Source organism: Dromiciops gliroides, chromosome 1 (assembly GCF_019393635.1).
Source record: "Dromiciops gliroides isolate mDroGli1 chromosome 1, mDroGli1.pri, whole genome shotgun sequence".
In the NCBI taxonomy this organism is placed as follows: Eukaryota; Metazoa; Chordata; class Mammalia; order Microbiotheria; family Microbiotheriidae; genus Dromiciops; species Dromiciops gliroides.
In genome coordinates, this window is record NC_057861.1 from 543,517,182 (window position 1) to 543,536,839 (window position 19,658).

Genomic DNA, 19,658 nt, shown 5'->3' on the forward strand with positions numbered 1-19,658 from the left:
TTTCCTATTTTCCTCTCAAAACAAAGGAAAATTTAAAAGCATCTTATAAATGTTATCAACCATGAAAACTGAAGGGACCAAGACTAGAAAATAAAAACTGGGGGCAGCTAGGTGGCGCAGTGAATAAAGCACTGGCCCTGGATTCAGAAGGACCTGAGTTCAAATCCAGCCTCAGACACTTGACACTTACTAGCTGTGTGACCCTGGACAAGTCACTTAATCCTCTTCCCCCACAAAAACAGAGAAACAAAAAGAAAAATCAAGGCAGGTCAGTCAGAGAAGAGGTAATTAAGTAATAAAAAGTCACATGCAATTCCGAATCTGCAACTAGGCACTGCTGTTAGTTTTAAGCACACATTTTCCACAGTTGTATAATCAGTATGACTTTGCCAAGAACAGGTCCCAGCCCAGGCCTCATTTTGCTATTATTTGACCTCTAGATGGCTCAGAGTGGTCCTAAATAGCAACTGTATCTCTTTAGGCCAGGGGGTCTTCCCCCTCCCCTTAATCTTTTTTTTTTGGGGGGGGGGGAGGAACTACTAAGAAAAAGAGGACTTTCTTTGCCTTCTTTCTAACCTAACCTTAATCACTGAATGGGCATTGCCTCAGGCAAACTGAGACCTGTGAACCACCTTAGCTTAAAAGGCTTAGGTCTCTCACTACATCCTGGGCCATCTCCAGTTGTCCTGATGTATATCTTGCCAATGGACCCAGATGGCTCTGGAGGAAAATATTAGGCTGGTGACTCTGCACAGCCCTTCCTCACTTAAATCCAATTCACTGCAGCTCATGACATCACCTCCCCAATGTAATAGTCCTCTTTGACAGACAAACAACATCAGTATGATACTGGCAAATACTATTAGAGTTGGAGAAAATATTTATAAGTTGGTAAAGGTTTTGAACCCAAGGTTAACCAAGGCAGTAAATTAAGAAAAACACTACTGAAACACTTCACTCAGAATCATTACTTCCTTCAGCAGGAACTGAAATGCAAATGATATATAGGTGAAAATGCAGGTCATATTCATCAAAATCCAAACTCCTAAAATAGCTAAAAATTGAACTACTTTTTTTGGTACCTACTTTATCCTGAGAGTAGAAATATTAATGCTTCTGAAGAATATGGTTCTGTGGGGGCAGCTAGGTGGTGCAGCAGATAGAGAACTAGCCCTGGATTCAGGAGGACCTGAGTTCAAATGTGACCTCAGACATTTGACACTTAGTAGCTATGTGTCCCTGGGCAAGTCACTTAACCCTCATTGCCCCACCCTCACCCCCCCAAAAAAGGAAAAAAAAGAATCTGGTTATGTAATTAAAACAATGTTATAGGAATAAATGATTCATGTCAGAACATTTCACAGAAAAAAATAAAGAATGAAACTTTTAGAGTCTATGGCAAGAAACATACATTACAAAACAAGAGAAAGACAATCACTAAGTGTATAGGAATCATTTACAACAGACAATTTAAAGTTTAATATAAATGCCTTATATTGTATCTTTAAAGTCCTCTATGTAACTCTAGGCCCTCAAAAATTAAGTAGCGAGACCAGCAGCTTATTTGTACAGTCATCAAGCAATTAGAGTCACCCCAAATGGCACAGGTTTCCCACAACCAGAAGGATTTAGGCAAAAGCCGGATGTCCACTTTTTAAGAGAAATTGTAGCAGAGACTGATGATTTGGGAAATGAGTTGAACTACATGACCTCTAAGGTCCCTTCTGAATATCAGAGAGAAAATATCTGTATGACCATATAATTCTAAGATTAATTGTGGCCATTGCATTGGTGCACTCACAGATCGCAGTAAAATCTATAATAAAATAAATATTAACCAAGTTTAGGATGGACAAACTTTTTACAATAACCCATGGATCAATAAAAAATGTTTTAAATCCCTGCCTACTCACCTTCCTCCCCTCTTTGCAGAGGTAGGGAAAACAATGTGAAATATTAGCTATACAATCAGACATAGCTGATAGCATGGTTAGCTGGTGATGCCCAACTCTTCCTTTCTTTTTTAACCTTTTCTTCTAGGAATAATTTTTTGGAACAAGTGAGGGAGAAGGGATACATTGGGAAATTAAGGTAATACAAAAACAAAAATATCAATAAAAATAACATAAAGAATAAATGACTGACCACTTAAACAATACAATACTCACTGCTTACTGAAAATAGAACATCAAGAGTTAAAATCCCAACATTTCGAGCACTTCAGTCAGAACATGCTTACCATTTTCCACATATGGATGAAAAGGCAGAACCAATGCAAGGATGACCCTGCCCCTAGTTGGCTCCAGTACACTTCTAATATCTTTTAATAAAGTCAGTGGCTGATCACAACGATCAAGTAGATTCAAGCAGCTGATAACATCATACTGGAACCCTGTGTTCTGCCATTCGTTTATGCCAAGCACTCTGGAAAAAAAACAAACACCCAGAAATAATAAACAACACAAACTCATTAAATAAATATTTTAAAATAGCTAAAATCCCATTTTAATCTAATCTTATTTTTTCCTTTAAAACAAGGCAGGTCCAAAATATTTGAGACCTTTGTTTATAACTGCTATTTACAGTAATAAGATCAATAAGCCATGGGTAACAAGGAATAGAGTGTTTCTTCTATTACATAATTTTATTGTTTTCTGGCAACAGAAGAAATTAAGGCCTATATCAAGATATGCAAAGTAACTAAAAACCTATAAAGCATAAATAATATGTCTATGGTTTATAATTATTATGTATATAATAAAAAAGTTATAAAATGGTTATGAAACAAATGCATCACACAATCTGAACATCACTTACATAATATTTAAAGCAATGAGATCTATTTATAAAAACATTTATTAGAACAAAAGACATCATGTATGCATGTGTCCTATTTCCAAGACCCTCTCTATAAGAAGGGCAATATAGACGTGAGACTAAGATTTCCATTTATAGCTTATAACCCATTAAGTAAATCTTTGCTCCCTGAAGAGAGATGCTGTTTTATATATATCTAAAAGTCATCATAGAGAAAGACAAAGTGTAGGGTATCTTAATGACTAGTGAGTGAAGGACAGGGTTAATACACTCTCATTCTTCAATAAATAAAGTTAAACACATCTCCAGTATTTGGTAACACATTTCAAACAACAAAAAGGAATTTTTGTAATAGAGGCTGCGAGAATCAGGGTACCACCCCCCTGCTGAGAAAGACTACTTAACATTGAAAACTTGACAAATGATCCTGCACTTTGATTCCCCCAAAGATTTAACTTATTGGAACCTCTGGAACATAGCAAATAAGGAACTGACTGAAAAGGGGGCAAAAGACAGGGAATCCAAGCCCAAGCTTGAATGCAAGCCTGTCTCTCAGGCTGAAACACCAACCAAGGAAATAAAAAAGAAAAAAAGAGGAAATTCACCTGTAGAAGAGACAGAGAAGACAAAAATTCTTTCCCTTCAAGAGATCCCCACCCATGATAAAAAGGATATTGTAGTAAGGCCCCAAAGATTTAAGTTTATGGAAACGAAAATTTGATGAGGATACCACAGCAGTTATCAGCCAGTTTGGGGCATTTTTCAGAGGATATCAGCCCACTTGGAATCATGTCACTGATCTCATGGAAACGATATTATTCCCAGGGGAAAGAGCTGATATAATAGCTGCAGCGAACTCCTTAGAAACATCAGGAAAAGTTGCTATTGGATGGCCTTTAGAAAACCCTGACTGGGACCCCAATATCCCAGAACGTTTTGAAATGTTGAAGGAAGCAAGAGAAACATTGTTGAAGGCAATGGAATCCTGTGCTAGAAAGACTGCTAACTGGCAAAAATTTATACAGTTCAGGAACCTAATGAAAGACCTAATAGATTCTATGACAGACTGTGTAAGCATGCCAGGCAATATGCTAGACTAAACCCATGAGATGCTAGAGATGCCCATGTTATCTGTTCTTGTTTCATACACCAGTCCTTACCAGAAATATGGAAATATTTTGAAAGGCAGTGTCCAAGTTGGAATACCTTGAGTCCTGACTCAGTTTCCTCTCTGTTCTTTTATGGTAACCCCCATAATTATCTCAGGTGTCATGATGAATACAATATTGGATTTGGCCTTGACATCTGCTACCAATTATATTAGATCCTTTAATTTCTCATAATGGCATGAGGATAATTAGGCAGATGATACAAAATGTGATGAAACAAAGATAAAAATTATTTTCTAAATTAACATCACAATTGTCTTCTCAATTTCTCCACAGGGGGAGTGTAGTAATATTGTTTTAGAGAATGTTTTAATTTTTGTTTTTATTATATGTTTCAGGTGTAACAACTGGACAATAATTGTAAAATCTCTAAAAGATTATGAATTTCCTTAGACATGTTTCTGAGAACTCCCATTGTTTGATTTGGTTATTGGCAAAGCTATTTAAAGTTGTGTTAAGCTCAATTTCGTAGGAAAATTTCCCAGCTGATTACCCATATCTGAAACACCTCAGGGACTTTACAATCACACCCAAAACTCTACAGCTGTACAGCTGAGACTTGCTAGCCTTAATCATCAGCATCCACACCTGAAAGACTTTCCACAACTACACCCAGAAGACATCCCAAGAATCATCTGAGAAAAGACTTCCAAAGACTTAAATGGACATTTTCCTGTTTTCCTTTTCCCCACTGTATACACTGTTTATAATGTCCACTTACTAAAGGGGAGTGCCCCGTTTAGTTTTTCTCTGTTTGTAATGTCTACCTGCTAAAAGGGGAGAGCCCCCTTTACCCTTTGTTAATGTGTTGTTCAATTTCTTTTTCTCTCTTTTCATTCCTTTTACTTTGTTAGTCATAAGTATCTGTAATGGTATTGCTGCACGTAAGGAAACTATGTTTCTTCATGAAGCACAAGGCAGGGTGTGAGAATCAGGGTGTCATCCCCTGCTGACAAAGACATTGTGAGAACCAGGGCAACGCCCCCCTGAGGAGAAAGCATGTGACCAGCACCCAGAAATTACATCTATTCATAGAACTGCCTGTGAGTCATGTCAATCAATGCTACCAGCCAATTAGCTTGGAGCTGTGTGTGGGGACCATGCCTGGGTGGGCCCGCAAGGAGCTTCCGCTCAGAGAGTACAGGGGATCCTTCTTCCTTTTGGTTGGAGGTCCTGGTGGAGTCACCATGGTAGCTAGGTTTCCTTCTGAACTATAAGTGTTCTTCTCTCTTTTGCTAACTTCTAAATACTTTAATAAATGCTTAATGCCCCAAAGACTGGTGCTATGAGCTTCTAATTTAAGGCAACTACACATTAGATTTTTAGACATCACAAGGTTCTTAGTTACTAATATCATTCAGGTTATTCCATAAAATTACTTACTCTTGTTTCATTGTACATATGACAACAGTACATGAAACACATCATGAGTGAAAACAAGTCAAGATAACCACATGAAAAAGCATCTTCAGTGAATAAGTCTTTCAGATGCTAAACAAATTTATTTCTTATAAGTATCTTTAACCACTGATATTTTGTAAAATTTTCAGGAAAGGAAAAAAAACCTAAATCATTCATTTTTATCTTATTTTTCCATTTCGATTTTGAAATTTCATTTAAATAATTTTTAAAGAACACAAAGGATGGGGCAGCTAGGTGGCACAGTGGATAGAGCACCAGCCCTTGAATCAGGAGTACCTGAGTTCAAATCTGGCCTCAGACACTTAACACTTACTAGCTGTGTGACCCTGGGCAAGTCACTTAACCCCAATTGCCTCACTAAAAAAAAACAACAAAAAAACAGAGGAACACAAAAGTAAGTTTAGAAGAGAACACAGATGACTAGAACAGGACTGAAGTTATATAAAATTTGAAATGACCCTTTAAAAAAAAAAATGAAGCTTCAGGTAGTGGGTATTCCCAATTTCATGTGCAGCACTCTTTTCCCATTCATTTTCCTATGGAGAAATGTTCATTTTTTTCAAGTTCATAATAATAAAAGGTCCTTTTTTTTTTTTTAAAGTGAGGCAATTGGGGTTAAGTGACTTGCCCAGGGTCACACAGCTAGTAAGTGTCAAGTGTCTAAGGCTGGATTTGAACTCGGGTCCTCCTGAATCTAGGGCCAGTGCTCTATCCACTGCGCCACCCAGCTGCCCCAAAAGGTCCTTTTTTAAGGTAAAAAAAAAGCATTTGTTTAGTCTTTCAAACCATTTATTAAGTCATTTTCCTTCTTGGGTCTTAGTTTCCTCATCTGTAAAATTAGGGGATTGAACCTCATGACCTCTAAAGTCCCTTTCAGCTCTAACATTCCATAATCCTATAAAGTAAAAAATCCAACTGATTATGTAGTTGTGCTGGAATTTCAATTTCAAATTTGCTTGAAATAAGTGGTACCAACTAAGACTTAAGGATAATTTTGTCACATATGGATGTTACATTTGTTATAATTAGATTGAGACAAGGAACACTGTCAAACTGTTGCATACTTCATTCAATTTTATAGACTATTTTTATTGGTTTCATCAAGTGCCTATTTATAATAAAAATGAAAAACCTAGGACTAATGGACAAAAGGACTTGATTACATTTAAAAATGTAAAACCAGAATATTTTTGGTAAAAACAAAATCCTAGGTTTATGTGCAATACAGCACCTGACAAATACTATCCATATCTATCTTAACTTAGAACAGTTTTTAATATTTTATCTCAGAATGCACTTGAAAATAGAAAACTCTCAGGATGGTATTTTGGAAAAATGAAAAATATACACATCATAAAAATTAGATCACTAGTGAAATAATATGAGACCTATATTCATAAATCCAACATCATCTTGTTTAAAACTAACCTATGTTAAGATTTTTATCTGTTGGGTCAATCACAACGGTAGAGCCAAACGTATTAAACTTCAACCTTCTCTCTGCACCCAAAACAAAACATCTATACAGGCAGTCTATTAAAACATATTAGCTCTTCTCTTTTTAGGAAATGGGAAAAGTGATTTGTGCAAGGTCACCCTGAAAACAGTGGCAGAAAGGAAATTACAACCCAGAAGCAAGTCCTTTTTTTTTTTTTTTTTTTGGTGCAAGGCAATGAGGGTTAAGTGACTTGCCCAGGGTTAGACAGCTAGTAAGTGTCAAGTGTTTGAGGCCAGATTTGAACTCAGGTCCTCCTGAATCCAAGGTCGGTGCTTTATCCACTGTGCCAACTAGCTGCCGCACCCCCCACCCCCGAAGCCAGTCTTGTTATTCAGACCAGTGAACCATACCTCTGCACATAAGGAAACAGGGCAAACACCCTTTTAATAAATGTCTGATCATGGACAGCTAGGTGGCACAGTGGATAAAGCACCGGCCCTGGATGCAGGAGGACCTGAGTTCAAATCCAGCCTCAGACACTTGACACTTAATAGCTATGTGACCCTGGGCAAGTCATTTAACCCTCATTGCCCTGCCCGCCCCCCCAAAAGAGTCTGATCACGATGAGTGAAAATGGTTGAATATCTATACTTAGGTTCTATATAATCTTTTCGTTATAGGGGAGAAAAGATTATTCATCTTAGAAACTGATTCTGCTTAACCACAGTTTTATCTTTTTTAGTTTAAAAAGATGTCAATTCTTTGTTTTGGGGGCTGCTGTTTTTCTATTTTGAGGTTTTTCCTTATTGCTCTGATTCTTCTCTTATAATATGACTAACGGAGAAATATGTTTAATGTTATTATATATATATAACCTATATCTGATTACCTGCATCTAGAGGAGGGGGCAGGGAGGGGAGGGAGAAAAATTTGAAATTAGAAATCTTATATAAACAAATATTGAAAACTATCTTTACATGTAACTAGAAAAAATAAAATACTTTTATAAAAAAAATTTTTTTTAAAAGAGATGCCAATCCCATACCCTTATTGGATTTAAATTATTTCAGTTGCTAATCTGCATTAGTAGGATTTAAAATAGTAGGATTAAAAGTATTTCAGTTGCTTCTTTTAGTTGCTAATCTGTATTAGGATGGCTCCCCCATTAGGGAGTTTTATACATGGATGAAATCAGACGTCTAAAATGACATCCTGCCCCAATAACTCCCACATTTCTCCAGAAGATGTACACGGTCTGCTGTCAACCATTACACACAGTTCTCAATTAGCTATGTGTGAACAATCTACTCTTCAGATTATCTCCTGGGAATATGAATCCCCCACCTGACATCCACAACCCTTCTGGCTCAACATGCCAGAATACAGAATACTTGTCACCACTACCCAGATGGGTCACACTCAAAAGAATATAAACTAATTCTGGTATCAATTGAAATAAAGCATAACTAGGAAGACAAACACACTAGAGGAAGAGAAGATACTATTTCTCAATAATGAAATATTAAAATTTTAAAACATTTATAGTTTAAGCTTGTGATTATTAGCCCTTCCCCTCCCCACCAATCAACAAGTTTATAGTCCTAAAAATTCTTTAATTTAAAAATATATATATTTGCTGTCTTGGAATTTCTTGAAAACCCCCCTTATTGTGTGCAATGAGATTTATAAATTTTAAATAAAATGATAATTAAGTCAATTTCAGTTCTCCTTGATAACCTTTCTAGTCAAACATATTAAAAATTAAAATTTCTTTTTTTTTAATTATTTTTGTTTGTTTGTTTTGCAGGCAATGGGGCTTAAGTGACTTGCCCAGGGTCACACAGCTAGTAAGTGTCAAGTGTCTGAGGCCAGATTTGAACTCAGGTACTCCTGAATTCAGGGCCGGTGCTTTAACCACTGCGCCATCTAGCTGCCCCCAAAATTAAAATTTCTTAAAAACTTAATACAGCAAAACCAATAACAAGAAACCAGATCTATATGAAATCATTAATTTTTATAAGATATATATTTTTTTAAATCAAAAAAGTTCAAGTTCTATATAAGGGTTTTCTGGTACATTCTTATCTACCTCGTCAGTCTGTTTTACTCCCACCAAATTCTCATCTCCCTTCCTCAAACATCAGAAACATTTCAGTCTTTTTGAAGAAGCTAATCTAGTTTTGCTGCAATTCAAAATGATGACTTTGCTATTTTCTAACTTTTGTTCATCATTATAAAATGCCACCCAGAACTCTTATTAAAAAACAACAACGGGGCAGCTAGGTGGCACAGTGGATAGAGCACCGGCCCTGGAATCAGGAGTACCTGAGTTCAAATCCGGCCTCAGACACTTAACACTTACTAGCTGTGTGACCTTGGGCAAGTCACTTAACCCCAATTGCCTCACTAAAAAATTAAAAAAATTAAAAATAAAAACCAACAACAAAACAATTTATTTAAGTCCCAGATTTGGAAGTAAAATGATTATCTAATACCTTCAAAGAACTAAAAAATTTACATTGTAAACTGAAAATTTTCCCCTAACAAATTCTTTGTTTTTTGAGCGGAGAAAAAAATTAGGAGTGGTAGGGACTAAAAACATATGCATTCTTCTTATGAGTTGAAAATCTTTTATATAAAAAGCTACAAAATTCATCTTAATTGTGAAATACTGCTTTTATTTTATACTAACTTATTGAAAGAATAAGGGGCAGCTAGGTGGCGTAGTGGATAAAGCACCAACCCTGGATTCAGGAGGACCTGGGTTCAAATCCGGCCTTAGACACTTGACACTTACTAGTTGTGTGACCCTAGGCAAGTCACTTAACCCTCACTACCCCACTTAAAAAAAAAAAAGAATAGCAAGAAGAAGCTGAGTCAGAGGTCAATGGAATGCTAGAGCTTGAGAGTTCTGAGCTACAGTAGGGGTAAAAGGAGATAGGTTGTCTCCACTAAGTCTAGCACCAACATAGTGAGCCCCCCAAGTTGGGAGGTGGGAGAGGGCCACAGAGCCAGCCTAAAGAAAGGCAAACTGGCCTAGGTCTGAAATGGAGGCCAAAGCTTTCAGCACTTGTCAGCAGTGGGGTCAGACTTGGGAGTGGCCACTGCACTTCTAGTCTAGACAACACAGAAAAGCCCAGTTTGAAACTGAAGTAATCAATGTTACATTTGTCAGATTCGTCAAAATTTTAATATACATAAGAAATTTCTAGAGGCAACTAGATGGTTCAGTGGATAGAGAGCTTGAAGGAAGACCTGAGTTCAAACCTAGCCTCAAGACACTTAATAGCTGTGTGACATTGAGCTAGTCCATCAACCTCTGCTTGCCTTAATCCAGTGGAGAAGAAAATGGCAACCCACTATAGTATCTTTGCCAAGAAAACCCCATGGCCAGTATGGTTCATGGGGTCACAAAAGAGTTGAACACAACTAAATAACTGAACAACAGGAAATTCTATATATGTAGTTGGGGTTTGTTAAAAATCAGAACAAAATACAAAAAACTTAAACTCCTCCAAAACAAAACTAACATGTCTTTTATATTGTGGCTTAGAAAACACTATGTAAAGTCTAGCTAAATCTAAATGATTAATTTAAAGTTATTTTTGTCTGCCACTGAAATCTCTATTCAGGCATGAAGTCACACGCAAAGCTTTAAAGAGAAGGAAGAAGAGTCAGATTGATTCTCTCTATGCCACCCTTACATTCTTTTACTTCAGCTGAAGCATTATAGATTCTACACCAGTTCTTTATTTTAATTCTATTTGTATTGTTCTATTTCAAGTGTGCTTCCTACAATCCATTCTGTACTTGTTTGGGTAATTTATCACATACAAGTGGAAGGGAAACTAAAGGGAGGAGAGATAATGAAATTATTAATAATTTCTATTTTTTCTTTTACCCATTCATTCCTTAAGATTTTTATTTGCTAGGGGCAGCTAGGTGGCGCAGTGGATAGAGCACTGGCCCTGGAGTCAGGAGGACCTGAGTTCAAATCCAGCCTCAGACACTTAACACTTACTAGCTGTGTGACCCTGGGCAAGTCACTTAACCCCAATTGCCTCACTAAAAAAAAAAAAGATTGTTATTTGCTTTACATTGATTTTTAATTTTTGCTTCAAAGGTTCTTTATTGAGTCTAATTTTTATTGAATTATTTTTTAAAAGGCATTTAATATTTCTGCTTTTCTACATTTGTTTATGAAGTTTTTGTGCCCTGATATATGGTCAATTTTGTGCCACACAGCTAAGAATAAATTCTTTTCTGTTTTCATTCAGCATTCTCCACAAAGGTCTGTTTATTTCTAACTTTTTAAAAATTATATTCATCTCCTTAACTTTTAAAAAATTTATTTTATAGTTAGATCTATCTAGGTCTGAGAGTGATAAATTGAGGCTCTCTGCTATTATACTTTTATGGTCTATTTCCTCCTGTAACTCATTTAAGTTTCCTTTAAGAATTTAGATATTATATAAAAGAATTTAAAATTGAGAGAATGTCCATCAACTGGGGAATGGTATATGATTATAATGGAATACTATTGTGCTATAAGAAATGATGAGCATGATGCTTTCAGAAAAAACTGGGAAGACTTACATGAAACTTGTGAAAAGGGAAATGAGCAGAACCACCATGTGAACATTATACATAATAACAGTAATACTGTACAACGATCAACTGTGAATGACTTAGCTATTCTCAGCAATACAACAATCCAAGACAATTCTGAAGTACTTAAGATGAATAATACAATCAGCTTCCAGTGAAAGAACTGATGGAGCCTGCAGACTGAAGCATACTTTTAAAAAAAACTTTTTATTATTATTATTATTTTTGGTTTGCATTTAGTTTTGCAACATGGATATGAAAATGTTTTGAATGATGACAAGTATAATTGATATCAAATTGCTTGCCTTCTCAAGGAGTGGGGAAGGAAAGGGAGGGATAAGGAACTAAAAAATAAAAAATTTTTTAGAAAGAATATTAAATACTCTTCCATTTGGTGCATATGTTTGATGTTAATTCATTGTCCATGGTGCCTTTTAGCAAAATTAAGTTTCTCTGTTTAATTTTAATCTTTTAATTAGGTTCATTTTTGCTTTTGTTTTATCTGAGATCATGATTTCTACTCCTACATTCTTTTACTTCAACTAAAGCATAATAGATTCTACACCAGTTCTTTATTTTAATTCTATGTGTATTGTTCTATTTCAAGTGTGCATCTTATAAGCAACATATTATTGAATTCTGGTTTCTAATCCATTCTGTTATACTCTTCCATTTCATGAGTGAGTTCATTCCATTCACATTCACAGTTATGATTACTGAGTACTTCCCTCCATCCTACTCTCTTATGATTTTGCTTCTCTATTTTCCTTCTTGTCCCCTCTTTAAGAGTCTGTTTTGCTTCTGACTACTGCCACCTTTTTATTCCCCCTCTTTTCCTTAACCCGTTGATCTTCTATTCCTCTATACTCACCTATGTGTGAATGTGTATTCCCTACTTTAACCATTTCAGTGAGAGTGAGTTTTAAGAGTTGCCCACTCCTCCACTATTCTCCCCTCTGTATAAATTCTTCCTCATGCATCCGATTTAGTTTCCCCCATTTTTCCTTTCCTTTCCTTCCTCTTCCAGTTCATTCCTTTACCTCATATTTCCATTTTTCTTCTTCTTCATCTTCTTTTTTTGGTGAGGCAATTAGGGTTAAGTGACTTGCCCAGGGTCACACAGCTAGTAATTGTTAAGTGTTTGAGGCCGGATTTGAACTCAGGTCCTCCTGAATCCAGGGCCAGTGCTCTATCCACTGCGCCACCTAGCTGCCCTCCATTCTTATTTTGAGATCATTCAAACATAACAGACCCATACCCAGGCTAAGTAGGCTCTAAGACCCTTAATGATAAAATTCTGACGGGTTACATGTATCATGTCCCCATCTAAGAATTCATACAGTTCAAACTTGAGTTCTCACTCATGCTTACCTTTTTATGCTTCTCTGGACTCCTGTGTTTCTATAACAAATTTTCTTGTCAACTCTAGTCTTTTCCTTAGGAATGCTTAAAAGTCCCTATTTCATTAAAGATCCATTCCCCTCCTCTCCCCTTGTAGAATTATACTCAATTTTGCTGGGTAGGTTATTCTTCGTCATAAGCCTAGATCCTTGGCTTTCTGAAATATCATATTCTAACATATATGCTCCTTGAAGGTGGTGGCTGCTAAATCTTGTGTGATCCTGTTTGCAGCTCCTCAAAACTGGAATTCTTTTTTTCTGGCTAATTGCAGTACTTTTCCTTAGTACTGGAAGGTCTGGATTTGGGGGCTATAGTATTCCTGGAAGTTTTCATGTAGGGGTTTCTTTCAGGAGGTGACAGGTCCATCTTTTCAGTTTCTACTTTGCTTTCTGGTTCTAAGATAGCTGGATAGTTTTCATTTAGGATTTCTTGAAATATGATGTCTAGGCTCTTTTTTTGTCCATAGTTTTTCAGGAAGTCTAGTGATTCTTAAATTATCTCTCCTCAATCTGTTTTCTAAAGTTTTTCGCCCCTATGGATTATTTCATATTTTCTTCTATTTTTTTCTCCCAGGCTTTTGGCTTTATTTTTATTATTTCTTGATATCTCCTGGAATCATTAGTTTCTGTTTGGTCAGTTCTAATTATCAAGGAGTTATTTTCTTCAATAAGGTTTTGTACTTTTTTCCCCAAGCTGTCAATTTTCTTTGCCTATCTCTATTCCATAGCTCTCATTTGGTTTTTTAAATATTTTTTTAAGCTGTTTTTAAAAACTCTTGCTTTGGGGCAGCTAGGTGGCATAGTGGATAGAGCACTGGCCCTGGAGTCAGAAGGACCTGAGTTCATATCTGGCCTCAGACACTTAACACTTACTAGCTGTGTGACCCTGAGCAAGTCATTTAACCCCAATTGCCTCACCAAAAAACAAAAAACAACAACAAAAAAAAAACCTCTTGCTTCAACTCTTCTATGAATTCTTATTGGACTTTTATCCAAACCATATTTTGCTTTGAGGCTTTGTTTATAGATATTTCCAAGTCATTATTTCCTTCTGTTTGTGTATTGAGCTTCCCCGTCATCACAGTAGCTCTTTTTATGGTTTGTTCATTCATTCTTCCAGCCTACTTCTTGACTTTGTACTTTGTTAATGTTGGGCTCTTCATTCTTCACAGGGTGGGAGGGATGAATAGACTAAGTTTTAGCCTTTTACATCCTTCTGTGGCTTTCATGGCTCAGTCTAGGTACCTGTAGCTTTCAGTACCTCCAATGTGGTTGGAGGGGTATTCACGGCAAAGTTCATTCCAGTCCTGATTTGAGCTCTCCAAGTTCCTAATTAAGGTTGGTTTCAGTCTGTTGGCTTTTGCAAGGTTGAGTTTCAGTAGACTGCTGGTAGACTCATTCACTATTATCCCACTAGCAGGTTCTACAGGTTTGGAATGACTGAACTGCTCTCTCCCTTTTGGTCTGGGACTCTTGCCCCAGATATTCCACTGAAGACTTAGATGCTGGGCTAAAAGCTAGAACTGAATCATCATTCTGCTCCTGGGATCAAAGCCAAATACCTACTATTTCCTTCTAGAACTTGTTTCTTGCTCAGTACACAGGGCCCTTGCTTACCATAGCATTGCTCTGCCCTGGTTCGTGACCCAGTGGTAGGCAAAAGAGCTCTCAGCACCCATTCCTGCATCCAGTGCTAGTTCAGGGTTCCCCTGGGATCTCTTTCTGTCCTCAATACTGAGGTACCCTGCATCGGTCCTCTTTGTGTCCCTGGGCTCTGGAATGTTCCTAGCAGCCACCACCACTGTAGGTGCTCCTGGCCAGATGCTGTCCCCAATTTCTTACAGACCTTTTGTTTTGTTTCCATAAGCTGCCTTGGGCTGGAAAAATTATTCACTGTGATTTTTTCTTAGTTTTCCCATTAAAAATTCAGACTGGTACATGTTCTAGATCACTATGAAGAAGAAACAATGGCAAGCTAAGCTCAGTTGCTTCCTGTCACTCTGCCATCTTGACTCTTCCCATTATGACTTATTTTTCATTGAAACTTGGAGGAGGGACAGCTAGGTGACACAGTGGATAGAGCACCAGTACGGGATTCAGGAGGACCTGAGTTCAGATCCGGCTTCAGACACTTGACATTTACTAGCTGTGTGACCCTGGGCAAGTCACTTAACCCCAATTGCCTCACCAAAAAAAAAAAGAAAGAAAGAAAGAAAGAAACTTGGAGGAAATCCTCATAGGTATCTCTTCCTTAACCCTGTCTATCAGGCAACACTGTAGTAAAACTAAACTAGATTTTCAGAACAAAAAACTTTCAAAGACATGCTGTCATGGACAGAAGAGAAATTTCCTACCTTTAGGATTTCTTTCTTGTGTATCTGTGTTTAGATGTTTTTAGTGATTTGAAGTTTTAATATGTCTTATTTTGACAATCTAGATGTACTTACTATAAAATTGCACTAAACTTCACAGGATCACAGATTCAGAGCTAGAAATAACTTTAGTTACTAGCCAAATTTAGTCAAATTCCCTAATTTTACAGATAAAGAATCTTAGGCCCAGAGAGGTTATATTCCTTGCCTAAGGACCCAGGTCCTCTGACTCCAGAACCAGGGTTCTTTCCACTGTATGACTTTACCTCCCTAAGTTAAAATAAGAGAAAACAAAAACACTAAGAAAAATTCCACATTTACATTTCTACATAACCTATAGGGGTGGCTACAAAATTGCTAATTATGAAATATTATTCCTAGTTCTTGTACTTAAAAAAAACAACATACAAAACACATCTTTCAAGGACAACTATACCCAATACTACTTCTTAAGTATATACCTGTATTTCTTCTTCTGAAGCTGCCATATCATAGTTTCAGATAACTCAGTGGCATAGATTTCTTCAAAGTGAGGGCTCATGATTTTTGTGACTTCTCCATCTCCAGCACCTAAATCAAGGAGTCTGTGGGTTTTCCAGTCTGGATTTATTTTAAGCAGTCTTTGAAATTGGTCTGGTGAAAACACAAACATTGAGCCTCTTCCTAGCAACCTGAAATACAAAAGAAAAATGGAAAATTCTGTGAAAAATAAATTAGAAACAATGAATATATGACCCACTGACCCATCTATGGAAGCCTTTTGGACTTATAATTTAAGAAAATGTTAATGAAGAACAATAAATTCTGAAGTGAATAAAACAATAAATGCATTAGAGACAGAGTAAGGTAGATGCAACAATCTCAAAGACAAATAAGAAAAGGTGGAAGGAGTAAGAGGAAATGAGTCTAATGCATAAAAATTCAAATCAATGACAATGGATAGCATAAGCAGAACAGTTAAGAAAAAAGTTTAAGAGAATCGAAGGAAAAAACTAAACAATCATTTATTAAGTATTGATTCTATGCAAGGCATTGTTCTAATTTGCTAAATATACAAACACTAAAAGATAACGGCAGTCCCTGACCTCCAGGAAGGTAGTTCTACTGGAGGGAAATAACATACACAATTAAGTACATAAAATATATACAAAGATATTTCTGTGGGTAGATCAGGTGAGAGTGTTACCAACTGAAGGAATGGGGAAAGGCCTTTTATAGAAAGTGACTCTATAACTGGGGCTCGAATAGAAAATAGAGATTCGAAGAGGGAAGGCTTCCTGTCATGGGACAGACTGGATAGAAGCTTAGAAATGGAAGATAGAACAAGTAGGCCAGTTTGGATGGAACATAGAGACATGAAAATAAATGTGAAATAAGTCTGGAAAGGTAGCATGGAGACAAATGACAAAAAGATCATAGGATCATGAATTTTGTGCTAGAAGAGACATTAGCAGTCATCCTGTCTAAACTTCTCATTTTACAGATGAATATCCAAAGAGGCTTGTCCAAGGGTACAGATGCAACAAATGGCAGAAGCAGCATTTGAAACCAGGACCTCCGATTCCAAATTAAGACTTCCACTGCACCACAATGCACATGATATTCTATCCCCACAGGAACAGTTACTGAAACTTTCTGAACAGAGCAGTGACGTGGTCCAAACTGTGTTTTTAAAACATCAATTTGGCAACTGTGTGAATGCTCTCCTGGAAAGGGAAGAGCCTGAACTGGAACTAAGGAGAGAGGCTGGCAAACGTGAGAGATGATATATAAGTAGAATTGGCAAAACTGAGGGTAAAGGATGACTTCTAGGGGCAGCTAGGTGGTGCAGTGGATAGAACACTGGCCCTGGATTCAGGAGGACCTGAGTTCAAATCCAGCCTCAGACACTTGACACTTACTAGCTGTGTGACCCTGGGCAAGTCACTTAACGCCAATTGCCTCACTAAAAGAAAAAAAAAGAAAAGAAGGATGACTTCTTAGGTGGGAATGTGGGCAATTGGAAAAAAATCTGATGATCTTGAGAAAAACAAGGAAATCAGGAAGAAGGGTAGGTTTAGGGGAAAAGATAATAAATTCTCTTTGGAAAATACTATCAGAGCTCTAGAACTATATGGGATCGTGTGACTCTGGGCAAATCACTTAACCCTCATTGCCCCACCAAAAAAAAAACAACACCAGAATTTAAGGGGGCAGCTAGGTGGCACAGTAGATAAAAGCACTGGCCCTGGATTCAGGAGGACCTGAGTTCAAATCCGGCCTCAGACACTTGACACTTACCAGCTGTGTGACCCTGGGCAAGTCAGTTAACCCTCATTGCCCCGCAAAAAAAAAAATATATATATATATGGGATCCCAGAGGCCATCTACTTCACTTTACAGATAAGGAAACTGAGGCCCAGGAAGGTTAAATGGCTTGCTTAAGGTCAAACAGATGATAAATATTAAAGGCAGGACCTGAACCCAGGTTTTCTGAATACAAAGTAAGGGTCATTTCCACTAAAGTACTACACCACCTCTCCTCAATATCAGGTATTTCATTTGAGATGCCCTATGAAACATCCAGGTAAAGCAGAAACAGCAGCAGGTAATTTGGAATAAAGCTCATGAGACTAAAGCTGGATATGTAGATGTGGGCATCGTCCACACAGCTAAGTGAATCCATCAGAGCAGATATAATCACCTAGAGAGAAAAGAAATGAGGGTCCAGGGCAGGACTCTAACCCATACAAAAAGGAACGGGACATGAATGATGATCTGGTAAAGCAGTGGAGGAAAACCAAAAAGGAGAAATCAAAGAAAATATGAACATCTACAGTGGAGAGAATATTCAAGAGAAAGGGCTAATCTACAAGGTCAGAAGCTAGAAAACAAAGCTAGAGAGAACAGGGAATGATGTAAAAAGATTTTTGAGGTATGGTATAAGGGAGAAGGAAAACAACAATCTCAAATTTCTCAATGAAGTAGGAGGTAAGGTTCTATTCTGAGGAGGGGAAGGGAAAGGCAGTAGCTTAGGGGGCTTGAAGAAGAGAAGGTTTGAAACAATTTCTTCAGTATTATCATAAAGTCCATCAGGTAACAATCAAAAAATTGCTGTGCAGCAGTGAGGATCCAGAGTAGGTTAGAAAATATACATCTATGAGGGGCAGCTAGGTGGCACAGTGGATAAAGCACTGGCCCTGGATTCAGGAGGACCTGAGTTCAAATCCGGCCTCAGACACTTGACACTTACTGGCTGTGTGACCCTGGGCAAGTCACTTAAGCCCCACTGCCCTGCAAAAAAAAGAAAAGAAAAGAAAAGAAAAGAAAAGAAAAGAAAAGAAAAGAAAAGAAAAGAAAAGAAAAGAAAAGAAAATATATATCTATGGTGGAACCTATTAGCATGGTCATGTGACTTCTGCAAGCAGTGTTCAGCAGCACATGAGTGGAATAATCTAGGATTAGGACTTGACAAGGCAATAATAGGACTAAGAAGGAAGGAATTCAGTGTGGGGCTTAAGTGTACAACTATAATAATGCTGATTCTGTGAAGTGAGGAAAGTATGGCCAAAGCCTTACTTTAGAACAGGGATGGGTAGAAGTGGAGAGAGAGAACTGTTGTCCAACAAAGTTCGAGATCACGAATGTAGCAGTTATGGGTGATGGTGAGACCACCACGTGGGTAGCCAAAATGGAGGCTAAGGTCCCTTCTAGCTCTAGACACAGGACATGGGAATTGAGGCAAACCAGTGAAGCCAAAGTATGTGCAGGGACCTCAACTTGCACAAGAGTCCCCAAATATGAGAGGATTCATGTGGAAAGGAAAACTTCAATCAAGTACTGAATTTTTTGAAAAAGTAGTGACCTAAAAGTTTTCATATGACTGTGACAAGAATTCAGAAAGGTTCATGTGGACAAATGGGAGTGATTCTCAAAAAAGCAGATTGTTGAATGACATGGGGCAATGGGGTCTGGAAGTAGCAATGAGGAACAAGCAGTATCTCTCCTCTTCCTGGCCCAGACCTTCAGGAGTTTAAGTAGTTTATAGGGGCTAAAATTCTAGCTATACTATCTAAAATCTAATGAGTGTTCGCCAATAAATTATAAGCTTTAGCAAGAGTATTTAAGTGTTTACGTATTTATTAAAGAGCATTAGGATCAGAGAGAAAGGTAAAAATCTAAATATTTCTAAGAGACCCTATCATCTGACCCACCATAGCGAGGTCAGGAACCAAAAAGAGACAGAACCCCTCTGCCAATGTCGGCTTCCTACTTTGTGTCCTCCTCCCAGGAATGGGAGGCTCCTCAAGTTGATTGGCTGGTAGCCTTGACAGGCAGTACCCACTAGCAAACGTCACTTCCTGACACTAAGGACCTTGTCCTTAGAGGCTTTCTCCTCATGGCAGAGCTTTGCTATAGTAAGTCTCCAGCAGGTGGTGTCATTCCAATCGTT

General features: G+C 37.5%; 1 protein-coding gene across 7 annotated transcripts in view; it reads right to left on the bottom strand.

Annotated features, from left to right (window-relative positions):
• The window catches only part of METTL9 (methyltransferase like 9), a 67,671-nt gene that overhangs the window by 20,645 nt on the left and 27,368 nt on the right, over positions 1 to 19,658 (bottom strand). For all 7 annotated transcript variants that reach the window (XM_043978171.1, XM_043978172.1, XM_043978167.1 and 4 more), the window contains 2 exons: positions 15,688 to 15,897; positions 2,240 to 2,424 (listed from right to left, as the gene is read on the bottom strand). In XM_043978171.1, the coding sequence (XP_043834106.1) occupies positions 2,240 to 2,424; positions 15,688 to 15,897 (395 nt within the window). The remainder of the gene's footprint in view (positions 1 to 2,239; positions 2,425 to 15,687; positions 15,898 to 19,658) is intronic.